Source organism: Ammospiza nelsoni, chromosome 24, assembly GCF_027579445.1.
Source record: "Ammospiza nelsoni isolate bAmmNel1 chromosome 24, bAmmNel1.pri, whole genome shotgun sequence".
Taxonomy (NCBI): domain Eukaryota; kingdom Metazoa; phylum Chordata; class Aves; order Passeriformes; family Passerellidae; genus Ammospiza; species Ammospiza nelsoni.
Genome location: NC_080656.1, coordinates 6,614,486 through 6,639,395, shown reverse-complemented (window position 1 = coordinate 6,639,395; position 24,910 = coordinate 6,614,486). Strand labels below are relative to the sequence as shown.

The window sequence follows — 24,910 nt, the reverse complement described above, 5'->3', positions numbered from 1 at the left end:
CAAACGATAGAACTCGTTAGTACTTTGAATCAATTACTTAACTAATAAAATTTAAGTAATGGCTTGAATTCTCTTTTAAATAATGGTTTAAATTCAATTTTAAGGAATAGCTTAAATTCAATTTTAAGTAATGACTTAAATGTAATTAATATTTTTATAAAATATTTTAAAATAGTTTTAATAAATTTTGAGTCTTATTTATCATTTATTTTTAATTGCCTTTTAATTAATTGTTTTTCGTAATTGTGGTTATTCTTAGCCAGCATTTAGCAAAGCTCTTTTAAGATACTTCTGCACAAACAGAGCTTGGGAACACGACTGAAACTTCTTGAAGTTTTGGCAGATTACACAACAAAAGCCCAGAGTAAAAATCTTTTGTAGGAGTGTGGTTTAAGGGCATTTTAAATTCCGTTTTTACTCATGAGGGGTGAATATCTCAAATGCCTTTAGAGATACAAGCAGGAAAGGAAGGTTGGAGGAAGAGCAGTAAAAATGAGTAAAGACTGTAAATATTCAAAGAATAGTTGAATATTTAGTCACAGAATTTGTTATGTGCTGTAGTAAAGAACCACCAACGCCCACACGCTTTACTGAAGGGACAGCAGGAACAGTGGTGATGGTTTCTGTTCAATAAATAAATGGACAGGATGCCATGGTTAGAGCAGCTCTCTTCAAGTATTTAATGCTGGAACAACCTGTCACACACGGCCCCACGGGTGAGCAGAGCCGAGAGGAAGCTGCAGACAGCAAAAAGCAAAAGATCTGTGATTAAATCTCAGGTTAACAGGGTGAGAGGCTGCAGAGCACTGAGCCACAGCAGGAAAGCCACACACAACTGATGAGAAAAGCACTGGGACATGGTTTAGTAGTTGTCAATTCCCAACATTTAATGGAACATGGGTTCACTAGAGCCAGTCTGGAATCAGGGTATTTCAGGTCATTCAAGAAAATCCAAAATCTTAATGCACTTTTTTTTTTTTTTTGCGCTTAAGCAAGGCATCACAGCAACCAGACACTAAACAGTTCCCACAAAAATATTTAATTTCCACAGTATTTTCTTTCAGTATCTTTAGTGAATTATGTAGAATTTTACAGGAGACAGTACTTAATGCAATATACAGAATAACAGGATCAGCCTGAACAACTTCTTCCTTTTTTTTCCAACTCTTCCAACTCTGCCCCCCTATTTAATTCTCCTGGTCACTCTGTCATTACTGCACGTTTGTCCTTTTTTTTACACGAACATTTCCATGTGGAAAGTGGAATTTCAGAATGTTCAGCACTGCAGCCCTCGCAGGGTACAATGCCTGGGGTAACTGGACACGAGTCCAACAGACTAGAGAAGCACCTTACATACAATATGTACATGGAGAGCACATTCTGCAGCTTCACTGGGGCTGGACAACAGGGACAATCCAGGGAAGGTCTGCAATTCCAGTGGCTAAAGTCAGAGCTTCCTGTGTTAGAATGCCTGAAATGAAAAATCCCGAACACCCCGGTCCTCACATGATTCCCTTCCCCTGCTGGGGTTATCAGCATGTGTGATTTGCCTACACTGCCTTCCAACACACACTGAACATTCTGCAAAACAGTGACTTCCATGGCACCAGAGCCCAGGGTTAACTCAGCCACAGGAACAGCAGCTGCAGGGGTTCCACAGCAGAAGCAGATGGCAGTGAGAGTCCATGAGAGATGCACAGCATGTTGTTTGGTGCCCCAGAGCTGGGACCCACAGCCAGCAGAGCTCCTTCACCTCAAAGTGCTCAGGGAGCTCAGAAGGTCCCGGCCAGAGCCAAATTCCAAACAGGAATTTTGGAACAGCAGTGCTGGCCTCTGAGACTGTCCCCAGCCCTGCTGTGCCACCTCCCAGCCCAGAACGGGGCAGTTCCCTCCTCTTGTCCCTTCTGTGGCCATCTCACCTGCGCTCCTGGCCAGAGATGTTTGAAACTCCAGGCTCTGACAACACCGAGGTCATGAAAGAAAATGTTGGTGTGCAGCCCCTGGGCACCCGAGTTCAGAAGCAGCTGGCACAATGCCAGGATAATTTTGTTTTATTTAAAATCTGGGATGCTTAACTCTGTTTTGGAAGAGTTTGCAAGTTAACTAACTGTATAAAAATACAGTGTAGCTGTAATATTGCTCTGAAAAGCACTTTTGCAAACTTTTTTTTTTCTGTACAGACTGGTAAATAACATTACCAGATAATATAATACATTTTTTAAATAAAAAAAGGAACTCTCTCAAAGTCTGAACACTAAAGTCTAAATAGCTTGTTTAAAACACAACAGTGTGACCCATGAAAATTCGGCTTTGCATGGTTAAATTATAGCAGCATGGTTACTGGCTTTTCAAGGAAGTTCTTGAACTCAGCAAGCCACTGTGCTCCAACTGCTCCATCCACAACACGGTGATCACAGCTCAGGGTGACAGACATCACGCTGGCCACGTCAAAGCTGGGAGAAAAACAACAAAAAAAGGGTTAACACACCCCTCTGCAAGGCAGTGCCACTTACAGAGCGGAGAAGCTGCCTGGAGAGCCAGGAATAGCAGCTGGTGCCTGGTGACAGATGTTTCCCCCAGCTGCACTGCGGAGATCATGTTCATTCCTTCTCTGAGGAAAACCAAGGAAGGAACTTCCCAGAGGCACTAAAAACACCTCTGTGTGCTCCCCTGAGGGCAGGGAGCTCAGCTTTCCTTGCAGCACAAGGACAGCCCCACAAACAAAGGAAAAAAACATTTTAGCTCTAAGCAAGGGGATATTAATACAGGATCCATCCTTGAGGATTTCCTTAAGTGCAAATTGGAGCAAGTACTGAAAGCACTGTGTCAACAATACATTTGAAGGTTTTTAAAATTACTATCTAATGTAGGTGTTAGGAAACTAGGCATGACTTCAGAGTTTGAGTTCAGGATCAGATGGAAACTCACCCTTTCTCATTATCAGCTGGCACTAGTATTTCTTTTGAGGAACCCACTGCCAGGATGCAGGCTTGAGGTGGATTGATTATAGCAGAGAAATTCTTAATCCCATACATTCCTAAATTGGAAATTGTGAAAGTACCACCCTAAAAGAAAACAAACACATTCAGGGGCAAACTCACAAAAACTGGGAACATGAGGAGAGGGGGGACCTCATTCCAGTCTGCAGCTTCCTGAGGAGGGGAGGCTCTTTGGTGAGCAGGGACAGGATCCAGGGAGAGCTGGAGCTGTGCCAGGGGAATTTGGGATGGATCTCAGGGAAAGGTTCTTCCCCAGAGGGTGCTGGCACTGCCCAGGCTCCCCAGGGAATGGGCACAGCCCCGAGGCTGCCAGAGCTCCAGGAGGGTTGGACAGCACTCCAGGGATGCCCAGGGTGGGATTTGGGGTGTCAGTGCAGGGCCAGGGGCTGCATTCCATGACCCCTGTGGGTCCTTCCCACTCAGGACATTCTGTGACTACTGAACAAGGCTCAAACATCACAAACCAGCCTTTGCTCCTTTCAGACAAGTCAAGAGCAGCAGAGTTTACACCACCTGGGGTGTCTGACCTGGAATTCGTGAGGCTGCAGCTTGCCCTCGCGGGCCCTGGCTGCCAGGGAAGCCACGTCCTTGCTGATGGCAGCCAGGCCCTTGATGTGGGCGTTGAACACGATGGGGGTGATGAGCCCTGCAGGGGTGCTGACAGCCACACTCACGTCCACCACATGATTCCTGCAACACACACAGCAGCTGAAACACCTCCAGCAAGCAAACAGGAAAAATAAAAACAGGCCAGACAACCCAAAATTAACATTAATTTGTGACAATTATTTCACCTTTCCCACCAGCCTTAGACTCGAAGATTTTATCACTTTAACAAAACCTCTCACCTTCACATCGTATTTTTCCCCTCCCTCAAATCCCAGCAGTTCTTTTTTGCCATGAACAAAGGAAGTTTCTGGCTCTGACCATGCCATAAACTTACTGCCTAATAACTGTGTCCATCCATGAAGAATTTGCCTCAGGCACTTTCAAGCATGCCAACGCAGAAGCTTTAATGATGAAATCATTGACAGAAAGCTTAATGTTCTCCGAGACCTCCTGCAAATGAAGAGATCCCACGTGTCAGCTTGTCCCCTACACATCCCCCCAGTTAACAAGGGCGGTCACTGCAGTTCACAGGAACATTAGAAAGCAATCACACCACTTGCAAGCATTGAAATTCAAGGATAATTTAGAAGATGAAAGTATTTCCTCTGTAATTTAGGAACGTAGGTTTTGTTAATGTTTAGTTTTTCTCAAACTTGGCTTGGAATTATTATTCTGCCTATTTCTTTTACCTTTCTTTTTATTAAAAATCTTTCTATCCTTTTATTTTCCACCTGAAATAATGAATCACCACCAAGCAGTGCTCAGAACAGCCCCTTAGGGAAGTCAGGAAGGAGCAGATATGAGGAAAATCTCATTCTATCACAGACAGTCCAGAACTGACCCACAAAAAGCACTCAAAAGAATGGTTTTTTCCCAAGGCAAGATGCCAGAACTCACCTGATTGAGCTCCTTCCTTAGCACCAGGACTTTCCCCATGTTGACATCGATGGACAGGTAGTAGTGAGGTATTGTCTGTTTGGACTGCATCAGCCTCTGAGCAATGACCTGGGGTGTGCAGAGCAAGAACACAGATCAGCCTGGAGCCCTCCCAGCCAGAACAGCAGCCCTGGCACACATGAGCCCTTACCCTGCGGATGTTGCTGATGGGGATGTCTGTGAAGGTCCCCTCGGGTGCTGCTGCCACCACAGGAACTGCCTCGGGAGCTGCAGCCTGCAGGGAACACCAGTGTCACCCCAGAAACACTCCAAGGGAGCTCAGTGCTGAGGCCAAGCTGCCCCTTGGGAAGAGCTGCAGCCATTTCCAGCTCTCCAGTGCCCACCAAGCTCCTTCTAACCCCTCTGTTTGGTTACTAAATGCAGCATGGAGTGTTTAGCAGCTCAGCACTGAGATGTGCTGCTGTGAAGCTCCAGCCCAGCCAGTCCTGCTCTGGTTGTTGTACAGACAGCAGAGCTGTGCTGGGGGCTCTCCCAAACTGCAGCACACAGAAAACGCCTCCATCGGCCCAGGGACAGCACAAACCACAGCATCAGAGCACTTCTGGGGCAGCACTGACAGGCTGGGCTTGGCTAGGACTGCCTTTCCTTCTGACCCCCTCTCCCCAGCAATCTGGCCCAGCTGGGACTGGGTGCTCTCACCCATGAGGATTTAGCAGCCAGAGGAAGGGTTGGGAGCACACTATTTTTGTTCTCAGTGGAATTTCAAAGGGACAGACAAAGGGAGAAGGCTTCACCAGTGCTTCTGGCAGGTTAATTTCCCAACCTTACAGTCACCACCACCCACAGAATCCAGCAATGCCAGTTCCATGCAGGAACTGCCCTTCCACAGAGCTTTCCATGCCTGTAAAATCCCTTCCCACAGATTTCCAGCCTACCACTGGAGCAGCCTTTGATGGCACAAATGACTCCACATCTTTTTTGGTGATTCTGCCATCTGGTCCAGTGCCTGAAAGGGACAAAGGAAAACAGGAGAGGATTTTGATTATTTCCAGCATGGCTTTGCTTCTAAAGCAAAGTTTTATTCAGTTTTATTCAGCAGAGAGAATCACTGAACACAACTCCTGGTTCACAGCTGCACAGTCAGGAAGAACAGGAGGACATGGCTCTGCAGGGACAGAAAACTGACAGTGAGAGCAAAGAAGTGGAAAGGAAAGGTACCTTTCACTTGGGTAAGGTCAATTCCTTTCTCTGCTGCCAACTTCTTTGCCAGGGGACTGACCACAACCCTTCCTCCTTTGCGGGGTGGCCCTGCTGAGGGGGCTGCAGGAGCAGGAGCAGCAGCAGGCTGGGCAGGAGGAGGAGCAGCTGCAGGAGTTGCCATCACCTTAACAGAGAATCAAAGCCATCAGTGGAACCCACAGTAAGAGAAATGGCCCACCTAATTATCAATCAAGAGATAATGACTTGTGTGCACAAAGGCTTCCAGAAATTAAATCAGAAACTCGCTGGGAAGGAGGTCAGCTGAATAAAAAACCAAATAAAATACAGAACTTGAGCTCCCCATTTTCAACGATGAGGAATCAGAACCGGCACAAGCAACAAGCTGGGAAAAATTCAGAATGAATGAAACCTGCTGTAGGTCTTGGAGGGCAAGTCAGTGATCATTTCTCAGCACATGGATCAGCCTTGCACTCACAAATCAGAACACTCCGGCTGAAGCCTGGGCTTCACGCTGTCAACAACAGCTCATCAGGCTTCTCAGTGGTGCCCATGAGTTCTCCTTACCTGGGGAGGAGGAGGAGGGGGAGGAGGAGCTGGTGCCTTCATGTCAGTGACTGCAGCAGCCTGGTAGTCAGCAAAGGCTGGGATATCAGCCTCCTTCTCCACAATGATGCACAGAGGAGTTCCTAAGGGCACATCTCTTGTTCCTTCAGGCACTAAGATCTTTGCCAGGTAGCCTTCCTCCTGCACTTCAAAGCCTGCAGGGGAGAGAAACAAACAACACTGAGGAGCTGAAGGGCTGCTCCAAGTGCTGCTGCTGCTGGAGACTGAGAACCCTCTCCAGCAGGGAACCTCTCCAGGCACTTGCTAAGAAGGATTGATGAGATAATAGAAGTGTTTTTAGGAGCTCTGCAGTGGGATGGGATGTTAACAAAACCTGTCCCACAGCACCACCCCCTGAGCAGCCAGAGGAGCTGGCAGAGGCTGCTCAGGACCCTCCCAGGGCACCTCACCCACCCTGGCCGGGCACTCACCGATTGTGGCTTTATCTGTCTCAATCTCAGCCAGCAAATCTCCCTCACTCAGCTTCTCCCCAACCTTCTTCTCCCACCTCTGCACGGTGCCCATTGTCATGGTGGGTGACAGAGCAGGGAGGGTGATCTGGGAAGGCACAGAGCACAGCACAGTCAGACCCTGCTCACCACAGGGCTCAGCAGCACAGCCTGGACTCCTGAGAATGATGCCACCCTAAAGAAGCAGCTTTAATGCACTCCCAGTCTGGCTCCATGGCAGCCAAGCAGAGCTGTCCCTCTGTGCTGCTTTGGCTTCTGTTAGCAAGGCCTGAGCAGGAGAGCCAGCAAGAGCAGAGGGCAAGGAATGGATCAATCACAATAATCATCACTGCAAGGCCAAGGAAGGCTGCAGCAAGTCCCTTTGTCACTGTGACACACAACTGGGCACAGGGGGCAACCAGAGGGAAGAAAGCAACTTCAGTGGCCAAAACACACATTTAGAAGCCATTCGTTAATTATTTTATGCCTGACTTTGAGTAACATCTCACACAAATCAGTTCCCCCATGCTTTGGCTGTGGGATGCGGTTCAATATTCCAGATTTTCCTTTTCAAAGCAACCCCCTGTACAAAATGCTCAAATCCATCAGTGGATACACTCAGAATCCAAGCAAAGCAAAAAGGTTATACCCACAAACACAATTCATTATTGGTCACCCACAGACACATCTGGTGTGGCCACCAGAGCACCACAGGCTGGAGTTCTGCTCTGAGATATGAGCAGAGCCTATTCACACTAAGCACAAGGTCTTTTTACACCACAACTGTCCAAAAATGCAGATTTAGCACATTTTTCAAAGCAGCACCCTGGAGGCATAGGTCTCTCCTCCACCAGCAGCTGGGATGCTGAAATGAATTTATTAAAAAAGCTTTCTGGGGTGTCCCCCAACACCCGCTCTAAGCACACCACAACTGAAGTGGCACAGTCAATAAATTCTCCAGACAGTTTCTATGACAAAATGCCCCACAGGCAGCAATGCTGGGGCAGAAAAAGCGTGCAAGAAGCCTTAAAGCAGGAGCAGTGCTCTCTTACCTGCATGTGAGGAGGGTAAGAGCTGCCAGGGGCCTGAGGAGAAGGCTGAGGTGGTGGGGAGGGGGCTGCAGCTGGAGGGGGAGGCACTGAGGCTGCAGGGGCAGCAGCTGCTGCAGAATCCAGGGTGTAGTTTTTGAAGGCATCAATGTATTCAGGCCTAGAAGAACACACAGAGCCCCAAAGCCCCTCAGGTGATGGTCTGTCCTTCACTCAAGGCATCCCAGAAGCCCCAAGAGGGGGAATTCACATCAAGGGTTAGGAAAATACATACTTTTCTACTGTGATACATATTACAGCCCCAATGGGAACATCCCTTGTTCCTTCAGGCACCAGGATCTTGGCCAGGTAACATTCCTCCAGGCTCTCAAAGCCAACTGTGGCTTTGTCTGTCTCCACCTTTGAGAGAGAACAGCAAATGGTGAGCTCAGAGCCTCCCGGGGTCACAGTTCTGGAAAAATCACCCTAAGGCAGCAGCTCTAGGGAAGTCTGCCCTCCAACTAGCTCTGAGAGGCTGACAGCCACTCCTTCCCACCAGCATCCCTTGGGATATGGGATGCAAAATCTGCATTCAGCCAGGGACAGCCCCCAGGCCAGACATGCAGCTCAAGAGAGACAGCTCAGCCTTAACCCCAGGATATTTCTGCTATAGATCCCCTTCAGCCCAGCCTCGTGCCCAGGATACCTCTGCTATGAGATCCCCTTCGTTGATCTTGTCCCCCTCCTTCTTCTCCCAGCGTGCGATGGTGCCCATCTGCATCGTGGGGGACAGCGCTGGCAGTGCCACCTGTGAGGGACAGGGCAGTGTCACAGCCAGGCAGCACACACGGGACAGACACAAATCCTCAGCTCAGCGTGGATGTGGGGCACAGATCTGCTGCAAATCCCCAGCACTGCCCCAAGCTGCTGGTGAAGGACCCTGGCAAAGCCACAGTGGGTGCTGAGGGCAGAGGCTGTGCTTGCCCCATCCCTGGAAGTGTTCAAGGTCAGCCTGGGTGGGGCTTGGAGCAACCTGGGACAGTGGAAGGTGTCCCTGCACATGGCTTTAAGGTCCATTCCAACCCCTTGGCACTCTATGATTCCCCCAAGAAAGGGTTACAGAGAGCCAGGGCTCGGCCCGGGTCTGCCAAGGGCCAACAGGGAGCTGGGATAAAGGACAGAGGTGATGGAGGGAGCACCCAACAGCCACGCAGGGACTTGAGGCTAAGTGGTGCCAAAGACACAAAAACCACCGATTTTCTCCCAGTTTGGGCGGCCAGGCGTTGGAACAGGATTACCCACAGAGGCGGCAGAGTTCCCATCCCCGGGGGCATCCAAGAGCCGTGCGGGTGGGAGGCTCCAGCGCAGTGCTGGCTCGCTGATCCTAAAGGACTTTATCAACCTCGATGATCCCATAACTCAATCCCCGGGTCAAAGTGAGCCGCACGGGGAGGGGACGGAAAACGGAGAGGGGAAAGGGAAGGAGAAGGGACGGGGAAAGCGAGGGGGAAAGGGAAGGGGAAAGCCAAGGAGGAGGGAGGGGGAGAGCGAAGGGGCAGGGACGGGGGAAAGCGAGGGGGCAGCGAGGGGGAAAGCGAGGGGGGAAGCGAGGGGGCAGCGAGGGGGAAAGCGAGGGGGGAAGCGAGGGGGACACGGGGGACAGGCGGGGCAGGTTCCGGGGGAGACTCTCACCTTCTGGTGCGCCGGGAGGCTGCAGCAGCGGCGCGGGACGAGCCGGGGCCAGGCCGGTGGCGGCAGCAGCGGGCGAGGCGCGGGGCCGCCCCAGACCGGGCCGCGCCGGGCCGGGCCAGCCCCGGCCCCGACCCCGGCCCCGAGCGCTCGGCGGGGCCGCACCAGGCCGGGCGGCCCGGCCGCGCCCCGGGACACGCGTCGCGCCAACACCCGCCACATGCTGGGGCTGGGGCTGGGCTGCAGCCGGGCTGGGCTGGGCCGGGCGCACCGGGGCCGGCGGCGCTCGGTGACCTCCGTGCGGGCGGCGCGGCGCGACACTGGGGCGGCCGTAAAGCGGCGGCGGGCGGGAACCGGCCCAGCTCAGCACCGCCTCAGCACGGCCTCAGCAAAGCCTCGGCACCGCCTCAGAATCGCCTCAGGCCCCGCCTCGGCGCCGCTCTGCCCGGAGCGGCCAGTGTACGGGGCTCAGCCTGCCGAAAACGGGCTATGGGGCTCGTTCTGGCTCTGCACGGGGCTCAGCCTGCCGAAAACGGGCTATGGGGCTCGTTCTGGCTCTGCACAGCTCCCTGAAAGAGGGACAGCCGCGGGCCGGCTCTGCTCCCCGGGAACGGCCCTTAGGCTGTGGATGGGGCAGAACACATTAAATACATCCAGAGTCAGGGCTCTGTTCAGTCCTAAACTAAAACATATCAAGTTCCACCTCAAGCTAAGCAAGTTCTTCCCACGAGGGTGGATTTGTTCTGAGGTGTCCTCTCGCTGCCATATCCCAGGCTTGTCTGTTTCACGGCTTACAACTGGTTTATTTCTGCCAATTTCCTCAGAGTTACTTTCCTGTTCCTGTACTTGTCAACTTGATCTTGTAGCAAAATCTCTTCAACTTATTTTAAATTGACATCTGTTAAAACTCATTTAAAATTGACACCTTTTGCTTTGATGGGGGAGAAACCTCTCCAAAGCAAACTGCTCCTCTGGATAGCAGAGAAGGACACGACGCTGGCCAACATCAGACCTTGAAAACCTTTGAAATTTGCTCCATGAAAGTCCAGCCCGGGTGTGTGGCTGTTGCTGGAATAAAACCGATGAGTAAAACCCAAAGAATGAAACACTTGTGAGAAGTTTGCAATTCAAATACAATTGATCTCAGTATCACAAGCCCATGCCCTCTTCACTAGAGACCATGCAACAGAGAAACTGTGTCCAGGGGAGAAAGAAAATCATTGTTTCTTTTCCAAAGGGATGTATTTCCCTCGTTAATTAACCTGTTCATTGATGAACTTTCCTCCCGCTGTCTGTAAGTAGAAAGTCACACAAATTGTCCAGAACAGGAGGCAGCTTGTGTTGTGCCAATGTGGCACAAAACCACATAGGAACCTTGATATAAAACCCAGTATCAACCAGTTAGATTTCCATAATAAGATAAAATTACAAGGCCAGTGTTGTGTCAACAGAAGACGATACAAAACATCTCAGCATCCACCAGGAAAGGAGTAAAACACAGTATAATGCGTGCAGAAATATACAGAGAGCACTTGCACTAGTATAAAAATAATCCACAGTCCTCAGACAAATGTGAATCGGTACAAAATAATTTCAAGAACAGGTTTACAAAAGGACATGTTAATATAAAACAGTAAAACCAGGCTGCCCCCTCTCCCAGCCTCATGCACAGCACACACAGACAGTCCCACAGGAGCTGGGAAAGAGCAGAGCCCATTTGACCTCCCAAGCCCACGGGCAATGTAGAGAAACAAAACCACAAAACCAAAGGGAAAACCCCTCCCTTGGGGGATTGTAGGGCTTGTTATTCCCCCAGCAGTTCTCTCCTGATCCTTCAGGACTCAGCATAGCAAGGAACTGGTGTGGGTAAGTGCTTGGTGGCCCTGGCAGCGGGGACAGCAGCAGGGGATGCCTGTGCACAGGAGGTGACAGCAGCGAGGGCAGGAGCACGGGGACAGAGGCTCAGCAAGGACAGTGGTGCAAAGACCTCAGGGAGCAGCTGATTCCAGCTCCCCCACTCGTGAAATCCTCCAGCAAACAAACAGCTCCAAGATCCCACAGTCCCCAGAGCTGCAGAGCAAACCCCGAGGGGCTCGGAAATGGGAACAGCTTTGGGAAGTGGGGAAAGCAGGGCTGGGAGCCTGAGTTTGGGAGAAAGGTTGGTGAGCTTTGTTTCAGACCATGCATCAACCCTCCAGAGGACTCTTCCCCCACCCAGAGCAGGTCCTGTCAGCCTGCAATGTCCACAGAGTCACTCTGCTCCTGCAGGACAACAGCTGGTCCAGCTTCAGCTCCCACAATCCAGCAACCTCTTCTCCATGAAGGCAAAGCTTCGCATTTTCACCATCAGAGCAGTTTTCTGTGACAGCAGCACAGGAGATGCACAGCTGAGCCCACAGCACACGGTGCAGGGATGGAGGAGAAGGGGGCAAAGCATCCTTAAGGCCTCCAGGGTGTTGCTGGCAGGGCTGAGCCGGGTGTTTCTGTCCCACAGAGCCATCCCTGCAGCCTCAGGACAGCAGCTGCCCCTGGGCACGGGCACTCAGGTGCCAGCTGTCCATGCACGCAGCCTGCACCACCCGTGGCTGGCACAGAGGCTCTTTTTTGGCAGCTTGAATTGGCCTCCTCCCAGCACTTGGGCTCCTTGGTCACTCTCTGAGCTCTGCAGACAGTCACAGGTTTCCATAGAAACAGGGCTTGAAAGCTCCATTAATTCTCCCCGTGGTCTTCTTCCACCCAGGCCACGATTTTCCCCTCCCAGCCAGGAATGATGTCGTCGTCATGGAACACCTACAAAAAAAAAAAAATTTAAAAAATAAAGTATTTCAGTCATGTCTGGGGTCTGGAGACAGGGTTCTGCAGTGTGAGTGGCATCAGGGGCATGAAGTCAAATCCTAGCTCAGATTTCCCAAAATAATCCAGGGAACACATGGCAGTGATGGCTGAGGTATGAGTCACATTTTCACAATTTAGGTAAATAACAGACCAGGCCTCATTAACCAATGAATATCAGGGTTATCATCGGCTGTTTTTTTTTGACATTAAAGGTAAACTAAAGACAGGAATCACGCCTTTTCTGAGCCAGACCACGACCTCCAGCTGCTGCTGCTGCCTGTCCCCAGAGACACTTTGCCCTTGCCCTAATCAATTTGTGAAGCAAGAACCGTCCCAACAGCCTGAGATGAATCCAATCCACACCCACACCAGCCTGAGCACAACAGGCTGCACTGCAGCACACAAAGGGAATGATGCCACACACACACACAGAGTTCTCTCTGAAAAACCTTCAGAGAAAAGGAAGAGATTGTATGTTTAATACGGGCTCTCCCATTGCAATAGGGTTTATAAAACCTGCAGCCCAGAGCTTTGCTGTGTCCCTGGGCTGTGTCACAGGCTGGCTTTGCCCAAGGGGCTCTGCAGCTCCCAGGCAGTCACAGCCACATCCATGGAGCAGCTTTTGCTGAGGATGGAAATATTTTAGCACAACAGGAGCTTAACCCACAGCTGGGAAAGCAGACACTTTTGTTTGGGGGAACACCCACTATTTCATTAGCTTAAAAGTGAGGTGACCATGGTCCCCAGGGCTGTGTGCTGACACTGATCCCAAGGCCAGTCCCACTTTTACCTCCTCCTTCACTGTGCCAAACTCTGGGTCCAGGGCTTTGAAGTGGTACCGATGGGTTCCCTCCCTATCAATGGCTGCCTTGAAATCCTTCAGAGTCACTTCCCCTAACCTGCAAGGGAAATAAATGCAAATGCAAAACACAAAAACAAAGCTCAGGGACTACTGCAGATAATTCTCCCCAGCCAACAGCATGAAATCCAGTTAAAGCACAGCAAACCTGTGCTGGCTGGGAGCATGCCCAGGAAAGCAGAGCGCTGGTTTTAGGGGCACAGGAGGCTTAGGAAGGCCAGGCTCACCTCTTTGGTATGCTGACCATGAAGGGGGTGAGGGAGCGGTCGGTGAAGTACAACACTTTGGTGCAGGCACTGGTGCTCATCACGGGCGTGCTCTGAGAGTGAGGCAGCTCTGCAAGGCAGCAACTCCCTGATTATCATCCCTTATCACCATTATCCCTCCCCAGCTTCGCTTCCCTGCAGGCCAGGATGGATGGTGGTGCGTGGATTTTAATTTGCCCATTTGTGTTTCTCTCCCCGGGTCCTGCCTTGCTTCCTGCTTCCCCCCAAGAGCTGAAACAGAGGAACTGAACTCCACATTTTTAATGCTCCTTTTATGTAGAAGATACTCTGCACACATAGAAACGCGGTGTTTAAAAAGGAGATGTGGTGTTTCATTCTGTGGATATGAAGGCAGTAAACACTGAGTAGGGAACACTCCTCTGTCCCCACTAGATGGTGCACACAGCAGAGAGCTGGGATGACATCCCTTTTCCCAGTGATTGCCATGCTTATTCCTGCTGCAGCACTGCCCAAACGGCCCAGAGCAGCGCTGTGATGGTGGATGTTTTTTGTTTTTACAGAAAAACAGCCATAAACGTGTGTCCCTTCCCTTTGCAGGGAGCTCTGCTCCAGGGAGGATCCTGGAGGGGGCAGATTCCCAAGGGGATTCTACACCTGGGAACTGAGCAGTGGATTTGGGATTCCCAAGGGGATTCTACAACGGGAACCTGAGCTGTGAATCTGGGATTCCCAAGGGGATTCTACACCCAAGAACTGAGCAGGGGATTTGGGATTCCCAAGGGGATTCTGCAACGGGAACCTGAGCTGTGAATCTGGGATTCCCAAGGGGATTCTACACCCGGGAACTGAGCAGTGGATTTGGGATTCCCAAGGGGATTCTACACCCAGGAACTGAGCAGTGAATCTGGGATTCCCAAGGGGATTCTACACCTGGGAGCTGAGCAGTGGATTTAGGATTCCCAAGGGGATTCTACCCTGGGAACTGAGCAGTGGATTTGGGATTCCCAAGGGGATTCTACCCTGGGAACTGAGCAGTGGATTTGGGATTCCCAAGGGGATTCTACACCTGGGAACTGAGCAGGGGATTTGGGATTCCCAAGGGGATTCTACACCAGTGGAAGGGCAGGATCTGCCAGGCACTTACTGGATTTGGGAGGCCAGGAGTCTCTGCACTCGTTGGTTGCTCTGCTTGCTGGTGATTTCCCCCTCACCTGGCACACAAAGCCAAAACAACAGCGTGTCACCTCCGAGGCAGAGCCAGGCTGGGGCGCGAGGGGCAGGAGCTGCGTGCCCGGGGGAGCCCTTACCCTCCTGTCCTGCCTCCTGTGTGTCTCCATGCGGTGCAGGCGCTCCATGAGGCTGGAGATGCCCTGCTCCAGGCTGTCGATGGTGTGGTGCTGCGGGTCGTGCCCGCTGAAGCTGTTCCTGAGGCTGCGCAGCGCGTCCCGCACCAGCTGCAGGTCACTGGTCTGCCCAAAACAGCACAGCTGAGCCCAGCCCGGGGCTGCCTCCCCAGCAAGGGGAAACCTCTCGGAATGAAAGAAAAATTCCAGGATATGTGGCTGGGAATGCAGCCCTCAGGGGCACTTACCCCTCGGTGGGCTGGGGGAGCGGCTCCTTTTCCTGCTGGCTGCAGAAAGCCATTGCTCTGGGCACTGTGACTGCTGAAAGCCATCACCTGGGCAGGGGAAGGTGTGTGAGGGTCAGGACCTCCCCAAAAATCCTCATTTATGCACTTCAAAGTGAGAGGGAATGAGAGCTTTCCACATCAGGGATAAAGCTCCCATCTTCTCCCAGATAAAGACACTCCCTAAAGCGTGCAGGGAGTTCCTGCTCAAAGCACAGACCTGATTCCTCACATAAAGGTGGAAAGACTCAATACCAGGGTCAGCAGGAAAAGGGGGAAGTAAATTGAGCTGTGGTCTAACCACTGCCAGGGTTAGAGGTGAAGCTGGAAGCTGAGAAAGCCTCTGGCTTTCATCCCTGAGGATTCTGAGCCAAGAGGCTGAGCCAGAGTGCTCCGTGCTGGGGGCTCTGCCTGCCTTGGTCAGTGAGAAAGCAGAGCCAGACCTCTCTGGGATGGAGGGGAGGGTTTCTGGAGACAGGTCCCTGCAGGATGCTGGGCAAACACCAGCCCAGGTGTGGAGCAAGGCTCCCATACCTCCTCAGCCTCTCTCTTCATGCAGTGAGCCAGCAGGGCCTCCTTGTGCTCCAGCTCCCGCTCCAAATCCACCTGTGGAGGGGCAGCAGAGGAGTCAGCACCCCATGGGCCAGCCAGAGCAGCTCCCAGCCCAGCCCAGCCCTCCCTACCTGCTGGTAGCTGGCCTCAGAAAGCTGCCTGAGCATCTCATCCAGCTTGCTCTGCTGCTGCTGCAGGTGCCGCTCCTTCTGGCACAGCTCCTTCTGCAACACAGGGAGCCAGGGAGTCAGCAGGGCAGGAGGGAGGCTCTGTCATCTTCCCACGGCAGGGAAAATCCTGTCCTCTGCCAGGATCAGGTGGCTCGCACAGGGTGTGCTTTGCCAGATGTCAGAGCTGAGGGTCAGAGCTTTTTTGGACAAGATCAATCAGGTTTTTATTGCCCAAAGTCCCCTTGGCCAAAGATCCGCTGCTGAGGTCACGCAGCCGTCCCAGAGCACGCAGATTCCCCAGGGATCAGAGCACAAACAGGGCGCCCACCCTCATCTGCACAAGTGCTGGACACAGCAGCCACCACCAACACCCACGACAATAAAAGATCTGCAGGAAGCCATGGGGGGAATGCAAAGAATTCTGATCCCTCCACCTCACTGCAAACACCCCTGGCTCCCACAGCTCCTCCCCAGGGCTGTCCAAGTGCCAGGGAAAGAACAATCCCATCCCAGAACTGAAGATCCACCCAAACCCCATGGAAGAGGCTCCATTACTTTGTACTCTGCCAGGAGCCGGTTCCTCTCTTCAACCTTCCTCTGGAGGTCAACCTGCAGGAGTAACAGCCGGGTGTGAGGCAGACATTCCCAGAGAGTGCAAACCCCTTGTGCTGAAGGCTGAGCAGAAACCTACAGAGGGCAAGGGAGCTGCTGTTCAGGGTGGCACCTTTGGACAGAGACCTGCACAGGGCAGGTGCCACCTGCTGAGCCAGGGAACGAGGAGGGACAAATGCAACAGCACTGAAAACATCAGGGAAAGCCCCTCCCTGTCCCAGCTGAAGGTCCTGGAGGACAGGAAGTGGGAGTGAAGGTCAGGGATGTCCAGCCTCAGAGCTGGCCTGTGAGCAGCCTGTGCTGTGCAGAGACCTCTGGCTGCTTGCTCACAATCCCACGACCCTGAAATTTCTGCTGCGGCCACCCCGGGGGCCACCAACCCCCCCAAACAGCCTCAGCAGCAGCAGTGACTCACGTTCTGGTTGTGCAGCTCCTCCTTGTCCATGTTGGCTCTCAGCAGCTCCTGCTTGAGCTGCAGCACTGCGGCGTCCTGCTGGAGCAGCCTCTGCTGCAGGGCGTCCTGGGGAGAGGTGACCTCTGCAGGAGGGCAGGGGGGACAGGGACCCCTCCCTGGGGCTCAGGGGCCACAACACCCTGTGGCCACCCAGGCCTGAGCTGCTGCCAGGGGCTCTCAGCCCTCCTGCCTCTCCCTTAGCCAAAACTGATTTCCCTGCCAACGTTCTGGCCACCAGCACAGAGGGATTTCTCTGCTTCAGCCTGAATTTCCCTCCCCAGAAGTGATGAGTATTGGCTGTGATGGACAGAACAGCTCTGGAGGGCCTTGAGCCCTGCAGCTCCTGCCCCAGCCACTCACCCCGAGGGCACAGAGAGGCCAAGACCAGCCCAGGGCACAAGGAGCCTTAAGGCCTGAGTGTGACCCAGTTGTGCAGTGAAATCCTCTCTGCAGAGGCCAAAGTCAGCACTAATTCTGCACCTTTCACTCACCCAGAGCTGCACCTTGCACAGCTACTGCTGTTTGCTCCCTTCTGACAGGCAGCTCTAAAAATACCCCTGCCAGGAGGAGATCAGCAGTGCTGGCACTCCAGAGGCACAAACTGAGCTGTTTCTGGCCAGGACAGGGACACCCCAGGCTCTTTTTCCTGTGCTGGCAGGAATGAGTTCACTGGGCCAATGCTGCTGGGTGGGTACTCCAAGAGAGCGGGGAATAAAAGAGCCAGCCAACCAATTTATGCCTCTTTTTGTGCAGGAGAAACGGGGAAATAGAGAAAAAGGGGAATATTTGACCACAGTCTTACAGACAGAGCAGAAAACTGGAAACCCAGCTCCTTGCACCTGCCTAAAAATTCAGAAATAAACCACAGGATCCCCCAATACTCCTCCTTCCACAGTCTGAGGTTCCTCAGAGGTGTGTGCTGTTTGCTGGCCCTACTCACCTACAGCACTACTGTTCATTTTTGGTGCAATGCCCCTTTCCTCACCTTTATTCCCTGGAGGTTCCGAGCTTCTTGTTTGTATTTCAGCAGCTCCTTCTGCAAATGCAACACAATTTGGTTAAACAGCACCTTGTGTTGTTAACCCCTTCAGGACCAAGCAGAGCTGGTGTTTTCTCTGCAGGAGGAAGCACATCCCTCCTCTTCCCACAGATCCTAGAGCCTGAGACATTTTAATGAGTTACAAACATGACAAAGAGCTGAGCTCTGTTATTAAAGTCCTGAGGAAAATAATGATTTCCCAGTCCCCCAGATCTGTCCTTCAGGCCAACATCAAACACTTCTCCAGCATCAGAACTGGTCTCAAGCCTCCAGAGTTGGAGCCTTCACAGAATATTCCCAGTTTTATCCATCATGTTGCCCACCTTGCCTCATCCCCACCCCATTTTCCACTAAAAAATCAAGTGGGACAATCTGCAAAACCTCTCTTCCCCTCCATCAGTCACCCTCTGACCTTCAGATCTTGATTTTCCTCCACGCTCTGGTCCAGGCGGCTCCGGATGATGATCTGAAAGCAAAACATCAGCATTAACGTGGTTACTGTGCAGCAGGGGCAGGGCAGGCAGAGGCAGCTGCAGCAGGGAAAGTGGGGTCCAGGGCTGCGCTCACCAGCTGCTCCTCAGGGCAGGCTCCACGCTCTGAAAGCTCAAAGGACCCTTCCTGCTCATCCTCAGGTAAAGACCCATTGAGCAACAAAGCCTGGGGAGATAAAGGGGAGGGAAAAATCTCATTTTCAGAGATTTCAAAGGGAAAGAGGTGAGCTGCAGCTCTGGCCAGCAGTCACTCCTATTGACAGTCCCCAGCCAGCCTCATTTCCCATTTCTGCTGATTTATTCCCCTCAAAAATGAAGGTTGTTTTTTTTTTTTTTTTTTATTTCAGGAATGAACAGGAAGATTTATCCCCTGACAAACTCTCCCAGGGGTCTGTCAGCCCATGCTCTTCCCCACAGAAAGAACCAAACAAGGACAACTCAGATTTCCAGGGAGTGAAGTCTCAGCTTCGGCACCTTATAGGGTGTGTGTGCATCAGATCCTCAATATATCAAACAAACTGTCACAATCTGGAGCTTCCCAATTATTGAGTAAGAGGAGGAAAATTGATGAACCAAATCCAATTTCCTGCGTGGCCACATCAGCTGCCTCTCCCCACTCCCAGGGGACGAGGGGGCAGCAGTGCCAGTCCCTGCTCCCAGTGGGCACAAATGCAGAGATTTTACCAGTCAACCAAGGAATTTTTTTCTTTTTTTTTGGTGACTCTTTTGTGTCCTGCCCATTGTCCCCTGGGGAAAGTGCCCGCCCAGCTGCCTGTGCTCCTCACACAATCTCTGCTTTGTTTACTGCCACATAAATATTTACAATTCAAAGCCACTGTGGTTCCCAGCACAAACAGAAAGGGATGTTCTGAGAGAGTTCAGTGCCTTCACCATATGGATCAAGGGGCTCTGCTCCCCAGGCACAGCCAGACACACACCAGGCTGAGGGGCAGGGAGGGGAGTGAGGGAAAGACCCCAGAAATTAAGAATTGTGGGGAGAACGTGTGAAGGTTCATCCAAGCTGACAGACTGACTGACGCAGGGCTGGGTGACCCTGGGAGGGAACACTCTCTGAGAAGAGAAATCCCTCACCTGCAAACCCGAAATCATCTTCTTTGCCTCCTCCATTTCCTTTTCCAGGTGGTCCTGCTGCTCCAGGAGCTGCTCCTCCCATGAGCTCTCCAGGTAGGACCCAGAGCTCCCCGGCTGCCACTCGGGCTGGGAGCGAGCCTCGGCCTCTTCTGCAGGAGAGAGGGGCTGGATGTGCTGCAGGCAGCCCAGAGGGCCCTGCTGCTCTGCCAGAGCCAAGGGGGACGGCTCAGCTGTCCCAGGATCCCTGCCTCATTCCTGAGGCCATCCAAGCTGTCCTACACAGTTTTCCTATAACTGCGCTCAGGGAGATCTCCACGCTCAGCACTGGGGACAGTGACACGGGGGAGAAGCACTGGGGGCTTGGCAGAGCATCCCTCAGCGCCCAAGGACACCCTGGAGGCAGCACTGACCCACTGCAGCCCCTGGGGAGCGTTTCCAGTTTATCACACAGAACAGTGCCAAGGTTTTACCTGGTTTAGGCTCCGTTTCTTCAGCCTGGAGGATCACCAGCCTCTCCTTCTCCTCCGAGGGGGCTACAGTGGATTCACTCTTTGCACTGTGCACAGGGCTGGGTGAGGTCAGGCTGCAGAGCAAGGCAGGAACAGCTCTTTTAGATGGTGGAGATTATGTTAATCAACACTAATTTTGAACAAGCATTTCTCCATATTCACTTTTATCTAAGAATTATCTGCATCCCAGAGGAACCTTCAACAACCCAGCCTGGACATGTAAATTTTTGAATTCAGACTCTCACACAGGGGTAGGACCACACTGAGGAGACATTTACTGCCAGCCTTATGCTTCATCTCTTGCTCCAGAGCTTTCAGATTAATCATTCCAACTTTAAATCCCAATATATTTGAGAGTCAGATTCAACTCACTCGTGTTCTTCGATTAAAACTTCTTGCAAGTGCCCACATATTTTCACAGGAGCCATCTCAGCTGACTGGGAGCTTCAAGCAATCTTTTTCTCAGGAATTCTTCCTGAGTGCATCTCCCAGACAACATCAAAAGGTGGCTGAAGCTCACTGACCCATTCAATGTACCCCGAAAGTCGCAGGGATTAATCCTTGCAAGTGTGAGCGGGAGTTAATTTTTCATTCTCCCCCAACACAGAAACAAAGGGCAGGGAACAAAAAAGAAAAAACAGTGTGGAAATAATATAATAGGTTTAGAAAAATAAGAGGCTTCAGCAGCTCCCTCCCTGCATCTTCCCAGCACTGCTGCTCGTCTCCCACAGCTCCCACAGAATGGGCCAAGCCCTGCAATAGAGATGGAAATGACTTGCTGCTCCTGCCTGCCCCACTCCCACGGCCAGGACAGCCTCTCCTCATTCAAATTACAGACCTGAGGCCAGATTTTTGTGGCCCAAACTTATCCTGAGTTAAAGTGAAAGAATAATCAATGTCCAATAGAAATGTCCCACAGGGACAGTGCCAGTCCTTTCAGGTGTGTCCCTGATGCTTAAAGGGCCCCTGGCTTTGCTCCAGGATTTACCTCTAGGAATTCCAAATCCATCACAGCAGTCCCTCATTAGACATATCTTTAATATCAAATTTAATATCAATTTAATATCAAACCAGCCCCTGCTCCTGCTCATTCCTGAATGGGGGCATGGCATAAAATTATGGGGTTTGGGGTTTTTTAAAATGCTGTTTATGACTTGATTTGGCAGTTCTGCTGGGATTGCATTATGTAACAAGGGCCAGAAGAAAGGATGGGACTTTCACACCACACAGACGCCAGCAGGAAGCCCAGCTGGTCTGACATGGCCAGCAGCTCCAGGAGGGATTTCACTTCTTTCTAGGAACAGATCTCAGAATTCCCTCTCTCCCTCCCATTTCCAGCTGATGCCCTGAACCTGCCCTCACCCCGAGGCACTGCTGGTTCTCATCCATGCAGAAACTGTCCCAGAAAAACACCACCAGGCACAGATGGGAGAGAAGGTGGTGGAACAGGGGAAGGGAAAAGGAAGAGCAGGATGAAAAACAAGCCTGGAAATAACATTCCACATCCACTCCTCCCAGCGCTGGATCCACAGCCCAAAGCCAAGAAAAGGCATCACAGGTGGGGATAGGTCCCCCCAGCACAGACAGCTTTACATTTCCTGAGGCATTTCCACATCCCCAGACCCTTTCCAGGCAGCTTTTCTATTTCCAAAGGCCCCTGGGCTCAGCCAGCATCCACAACCTCCTCCCAAACACTGCAAACAGTGCCCAAACAGGGCCAGAGGCAGCTGAAGCAGCAGCACAGGTCAGGCCGCTTTCTGCATCACCCAATTAACGCTGCAAACACTTGCCCAGGTTCTGTATCAATCCGAGCCATCACAGAGTGAAACAGCCTCTGATGCAATGCCTTTAAAAGTGCACAACAATTCCCTACTAAAGCATGCAGGAACCAGGGCTGGGAAATGAAAGCTTTCCAAGAGAGATTTATGATGCAAACTGCTCCACTTTATTCCTTCCACCACTTGGTTCCTTAACCCACATCCTGCCTCCCCAGAGCCCCAGATCCTCCAGCACAGCCCAGCTCCAGAGCAGCGAGCCCCTGAATGCCCCGAATTCTAACCAACACCCACCACGACGCACACATTCGCTCACCATTTGACCTGCTTCCCTCCCATGATCCCACTTGAAGCTGTGGCCTCACAGAATCCGCAGGATCCCGGCTCTGCTCATTCCTCCTTCCCCTCTCCACCGCCCGGGGCTCAGCTCCTGCCCAACTCCGGGGCAAATTCTGCGAGCCCGAGCGCCGAGGAGATTCCCGGCAGGAACAACACACAAACACACACACACAAAACCGGCTCAGGGGCTCCTCCGGCCGAGAGGGAACTCCAGGAACGGGCTGGGTTCGGGAGCCGGGGGGGAATTGCGCAGCCTGCCCGCGGCTCCCGCTGCTTTCCCTCGCCCGTTATTCGCCTCCCGCTGCCGCTGCATTTTGCTCCGCTGCACGGCCGCTCGTGTTCATCACAAGGCTCCGGGCTTGCCGGGGGTGTTCCTCATCCCATCCCGCCCTCCTTGCGCTGCCGAGCATCCGAGGAGGGAGGGAAAGAAGGAGCTGCGGCCGGTGCGGGGTCCGTGCGCTGCCGGGGGATGCGGGATGGGCTCGGGATGCTCTCCCGGCTTTAGGGGGATGCAGGCTGTGCTCAGGCTGCTCTCAGCTTCCAGAGGGATGCAGGGTGTGCTTAGGCTGCTCTCACAGTTTCCAGAGGGATTCAGGCTCTGCTCAAGCTGATCTCCCCGGCTTCCAGAGGGATGCAGGCTCTGCCCAGGCTCTCCCAGGTTTCCAGAGGGATGTGAGCTGTGCTCAGGATGCTCTCCCAGCTTCCAGAGGGATGCAGGCTTTGCTGAGGATGCTCTCCCAGCTTCCAGAGGGATGCAGGCTTTGCTGAGGATGCTCTCCCAGCTTCCAGAGGGATGCAGGCTCTGCTCAGGCTCTCCCAGCTTCCAGAGGGATGCAGGCTCTGCTCAGGCTCTCCCAGCTTCCAGAGGGATGCAGGCTGTGCCCAGGATGCTCTCCCAGCTTCCAGAGGGATGCAGGCTCTGCCCAGGCTCTCCCTGGCTTTAGGGGATGCAGGCTGTGCCCAGGCTCTCCCAGCCCAGGCACGGCTCCCTGTCGCTGTCCCTGTCGCTGTCGCTGTCGCTGTCCCCGTCCCTGCTGCTGTCACACGGGCTGTGCAGGCACAGCCTTTCTCCGAGATGCCTGGCTCGGGGGTGGGGGAGGGAATGCTGCTGGAAGGGGAGGGGAAACGGAGAGGGATGGGTGAGGGGCTCGGCAGCCTGGGAATCAGCTGATTTTGGGCAGATTTCTCCATGAATCATTTCGGCAGCCTGCGCTGCCCTCCCTGGGAATCGGGAGGGCTCAGAGCCGGGGATGCTGCCCTGGGACACCTCAGCTGGCAGGAGCAGGGGTCCCTGCACTCAGTAACGTCTCTCACCATTAAAAAATGCATCTCGTTCCTCCCAGCCTGTTCTCCGAACCGAGCTAAGCCCATTCCTCCCCGCGAGGAAAGGGAAAGCATCTCAAAGCATCTCATTTCCATCGTGCAGAACTGTGCCAGCACAGACACCCCCAGCAGCTGCAGGGGAAGAACTCTCCCAGGTTTTGATCATTTTGGAAAGATTCTCGCTGTGTTCTGCCCTATCAGCAATAATATCACCAGAGGATCCGTGACATTGCGGGGAAAAATAAAATAGAAGCGCAGGATGTGCAGAGAAATTTTTGCTTACCACGAAAATAAGGGTAATAATAATAAAATAATAAAAATAATAAAAATAAATAATACTAAAATAATAAAATAATAAAAATAAAAATAATAAAAATAAATAATAAAAGAATAATAATAATAATAATAAAAGAATAAAAATAATAATAATAAAAGAAAAAAAAAAGAATTAAAAAATTAAAATATAAGGGAACAGCAGCTACCCGATGGGGCAGGAGAATACATCAAATATTGCATCTCCCTCGAAGGGAGGGATGGGAGCAGGCAGCAGCATGTGGCACTCCTGAGCTCCCTGCTCAAGAGCCAAGCTCCTGTGGCATTATCCATGCAACGCCGCTGCCAAGAGCAGATTTCTACATCCCCCCTGGCAGGCTGGCCTCCAAAGCACACTGCTGACATCATGTGGAGGCACTGCTCCAGCACTGCCTCCCCGGGAGCCCCACGCTCCTCCTAAAGTCTATTTATAAACACACCCGCAATGACACGCAGCGCAATTGGGGGATAAACACAAACTCTTGTGCTTTTCTCCTCTGTTGGGCAAAGCAACCTTAATTTCCAGGTAGAAATTCTTCCTGGAATTTCTTCCAATGGTGCTGTGGAGCGTAAAATTGGCCTGAGAAACACTGGGGGAACGTCCTGCCTGCTGAGAGGCTGTCAGTGGCAATCTGTCCTTGGCAAATGAGCTCCTCACTCCCTCACAAACGGGAGGGAGGCACTGGGGGAACAGCCCCGGCAGGGAAGGACACGGAAAATCAGAGTTGGGGCTTTCGGGGGCAGTGGGAGGCTCTGAGGCAAAGGGCTGCAGCTCCCCACGAGCAGCCCTGCCCTGGAATCTGCTCCAGATGAGATGAACTGGAGCACAGCTCCATTTCCAGAGGGAGTGCAGTTGTTCAGTAACTCAGCTCTGGCTCTTCCGAGTGGTTTCTGGTTCTCTGGGGGGAAAGGGAGCGGCTTCCCTTTACTACAGAGCTCTCCATGCTGGATCAGCTCCCTCACTGCAGCAATTTTCCTTCAAAAGCCCCTTTTGGCTGCATTTTCTCACAGAAAACTGCTTTATGTTGATTCCTGAGCTTTCACCCTCCAGACCAGCCAGGGGTGCCCTTTTCCATCAGAACTGAGCAGATTTTGGTGAGGAAAACAGGCACTTGAGGCAATGTCAGGCACAGGAGACACCTTGGCAATGAAATTGCTCACCTGGCAAGGTGACATCTCAGAGAGGAGACATTTTGGCT

General features: G+C 52.2%; 2 protein-coding genes across 3 annotated transcripts in view; both read right to left on the bottom strand.

Annotated features, from left to right (window-relative positions):
• Window positions 1–1,023: 1,023 nt before the first annotated feature.
• On the bottom strand, window positions 1,024–9,717 carry DLAT (dihydrolipoamide S-acetyltransferase). The gene is made up of 14 exons (XM_059488242.1): window positions 9,499–9,717; window positions 8,513–8,614; window positions 8,102–8,226; window positions 7,831–7,987; window positions 6,761–6,887; window positions 6,291–6,484; window positions 5,724–5,889; window positions 5,441–5,511; window positions 4,696–4,779; window positions 4,506–4,613; window positions 3,943–4,058; window positions 3,527–3,689; window positions 2,929–3,065; window positions 1,024–2,453 (listed from the first exon to the last, which is right to left on the bottom strand). Exons 1-14 carry the CDS (start codon window positions 9,715–9,717, stop codon window positions 2,324–2,326), a joined length of 1,899 nt encoding a protein of 632 aa, XP_059344225.1. The 3' UTR covers window positions 1,024–2,323.
• Window positions 9,718–10,979: 1,262 nt separating this feature from the next.
• The window catches only part of DIXDC1 (DIX domain containing 1), a 29,265-nt gene continuing 15,334 nt past the window's right edge, over window positions 10,980–24,910 (bottom strand). Inside the window, exons 1-16 of one of the 2 annotated variants that reach the window (XM_059488462.1) lie at window positions 22,054–22,884; window positions 19,924–20,036; window positions 19,454–19,602; window positions 18,438–18,527; window positions 18,283–18,336; window positions 17,817–17,867; window positions 16,793–16,897; window positions 16,321–16,374; window positions 15,727–15,819; window positions 15,578–15,649; window positions 15,008–15,094; window positions 14,724–14,885; window positions 14,561–14,627; window positions 13,417–13,525; window positions 13,121–13,229; window positions 10,980–12,285 (exon numbers count right to left, since the gene is read on the bottom strand). In XM_059488462.1, coding sequence (XP_059344445.1) covers window positions 12,205–12,285; window positions 13,121–13,229; window positions 13,417–13,525; window positions 14,561–14,627; window positions 14,724–14,885; window positions 15,008–15,094; window positions 15,578–15,649; window positions 15,727–15,819; window positions 16,321–16,374; window positions 16,793–16,897; window positions 17,817–17,867; window positions 18,283–18,336; window positions 18,438–18,527; window positions 19,454–19,602; window positions 19,924–20,036; window positions 22,054–22,076 — 1,419 coding nt within the window. In that variant the 5' untranslated portion in view covers window positions 22,077–22,884 and the 3' untranslated portion in view covers window positions 10,980–12,204. Of the gene's footprint in view, window positions 12,286–13,120; window positions 13,230–13,416; window positions 13,526–14,560; window positions 14,628–14,723; window positions 14,886–15,007; window positions 15,095–15,577; window positions 15,650–15,726; window positions 15,820–16,320; window positions 16,375–16,792; window positions 16,898–17,816; window positions 17,868–18,282; window positions 18,337–18,437; window positions 18,528–19,453; window positions 19,603–19,923; window positions 20,037–22,053; window positions 22,885–24,910 lie in introns of those variants that run through there. The other variant, XM_059488461.1, reaches the window with a different exon arrangement.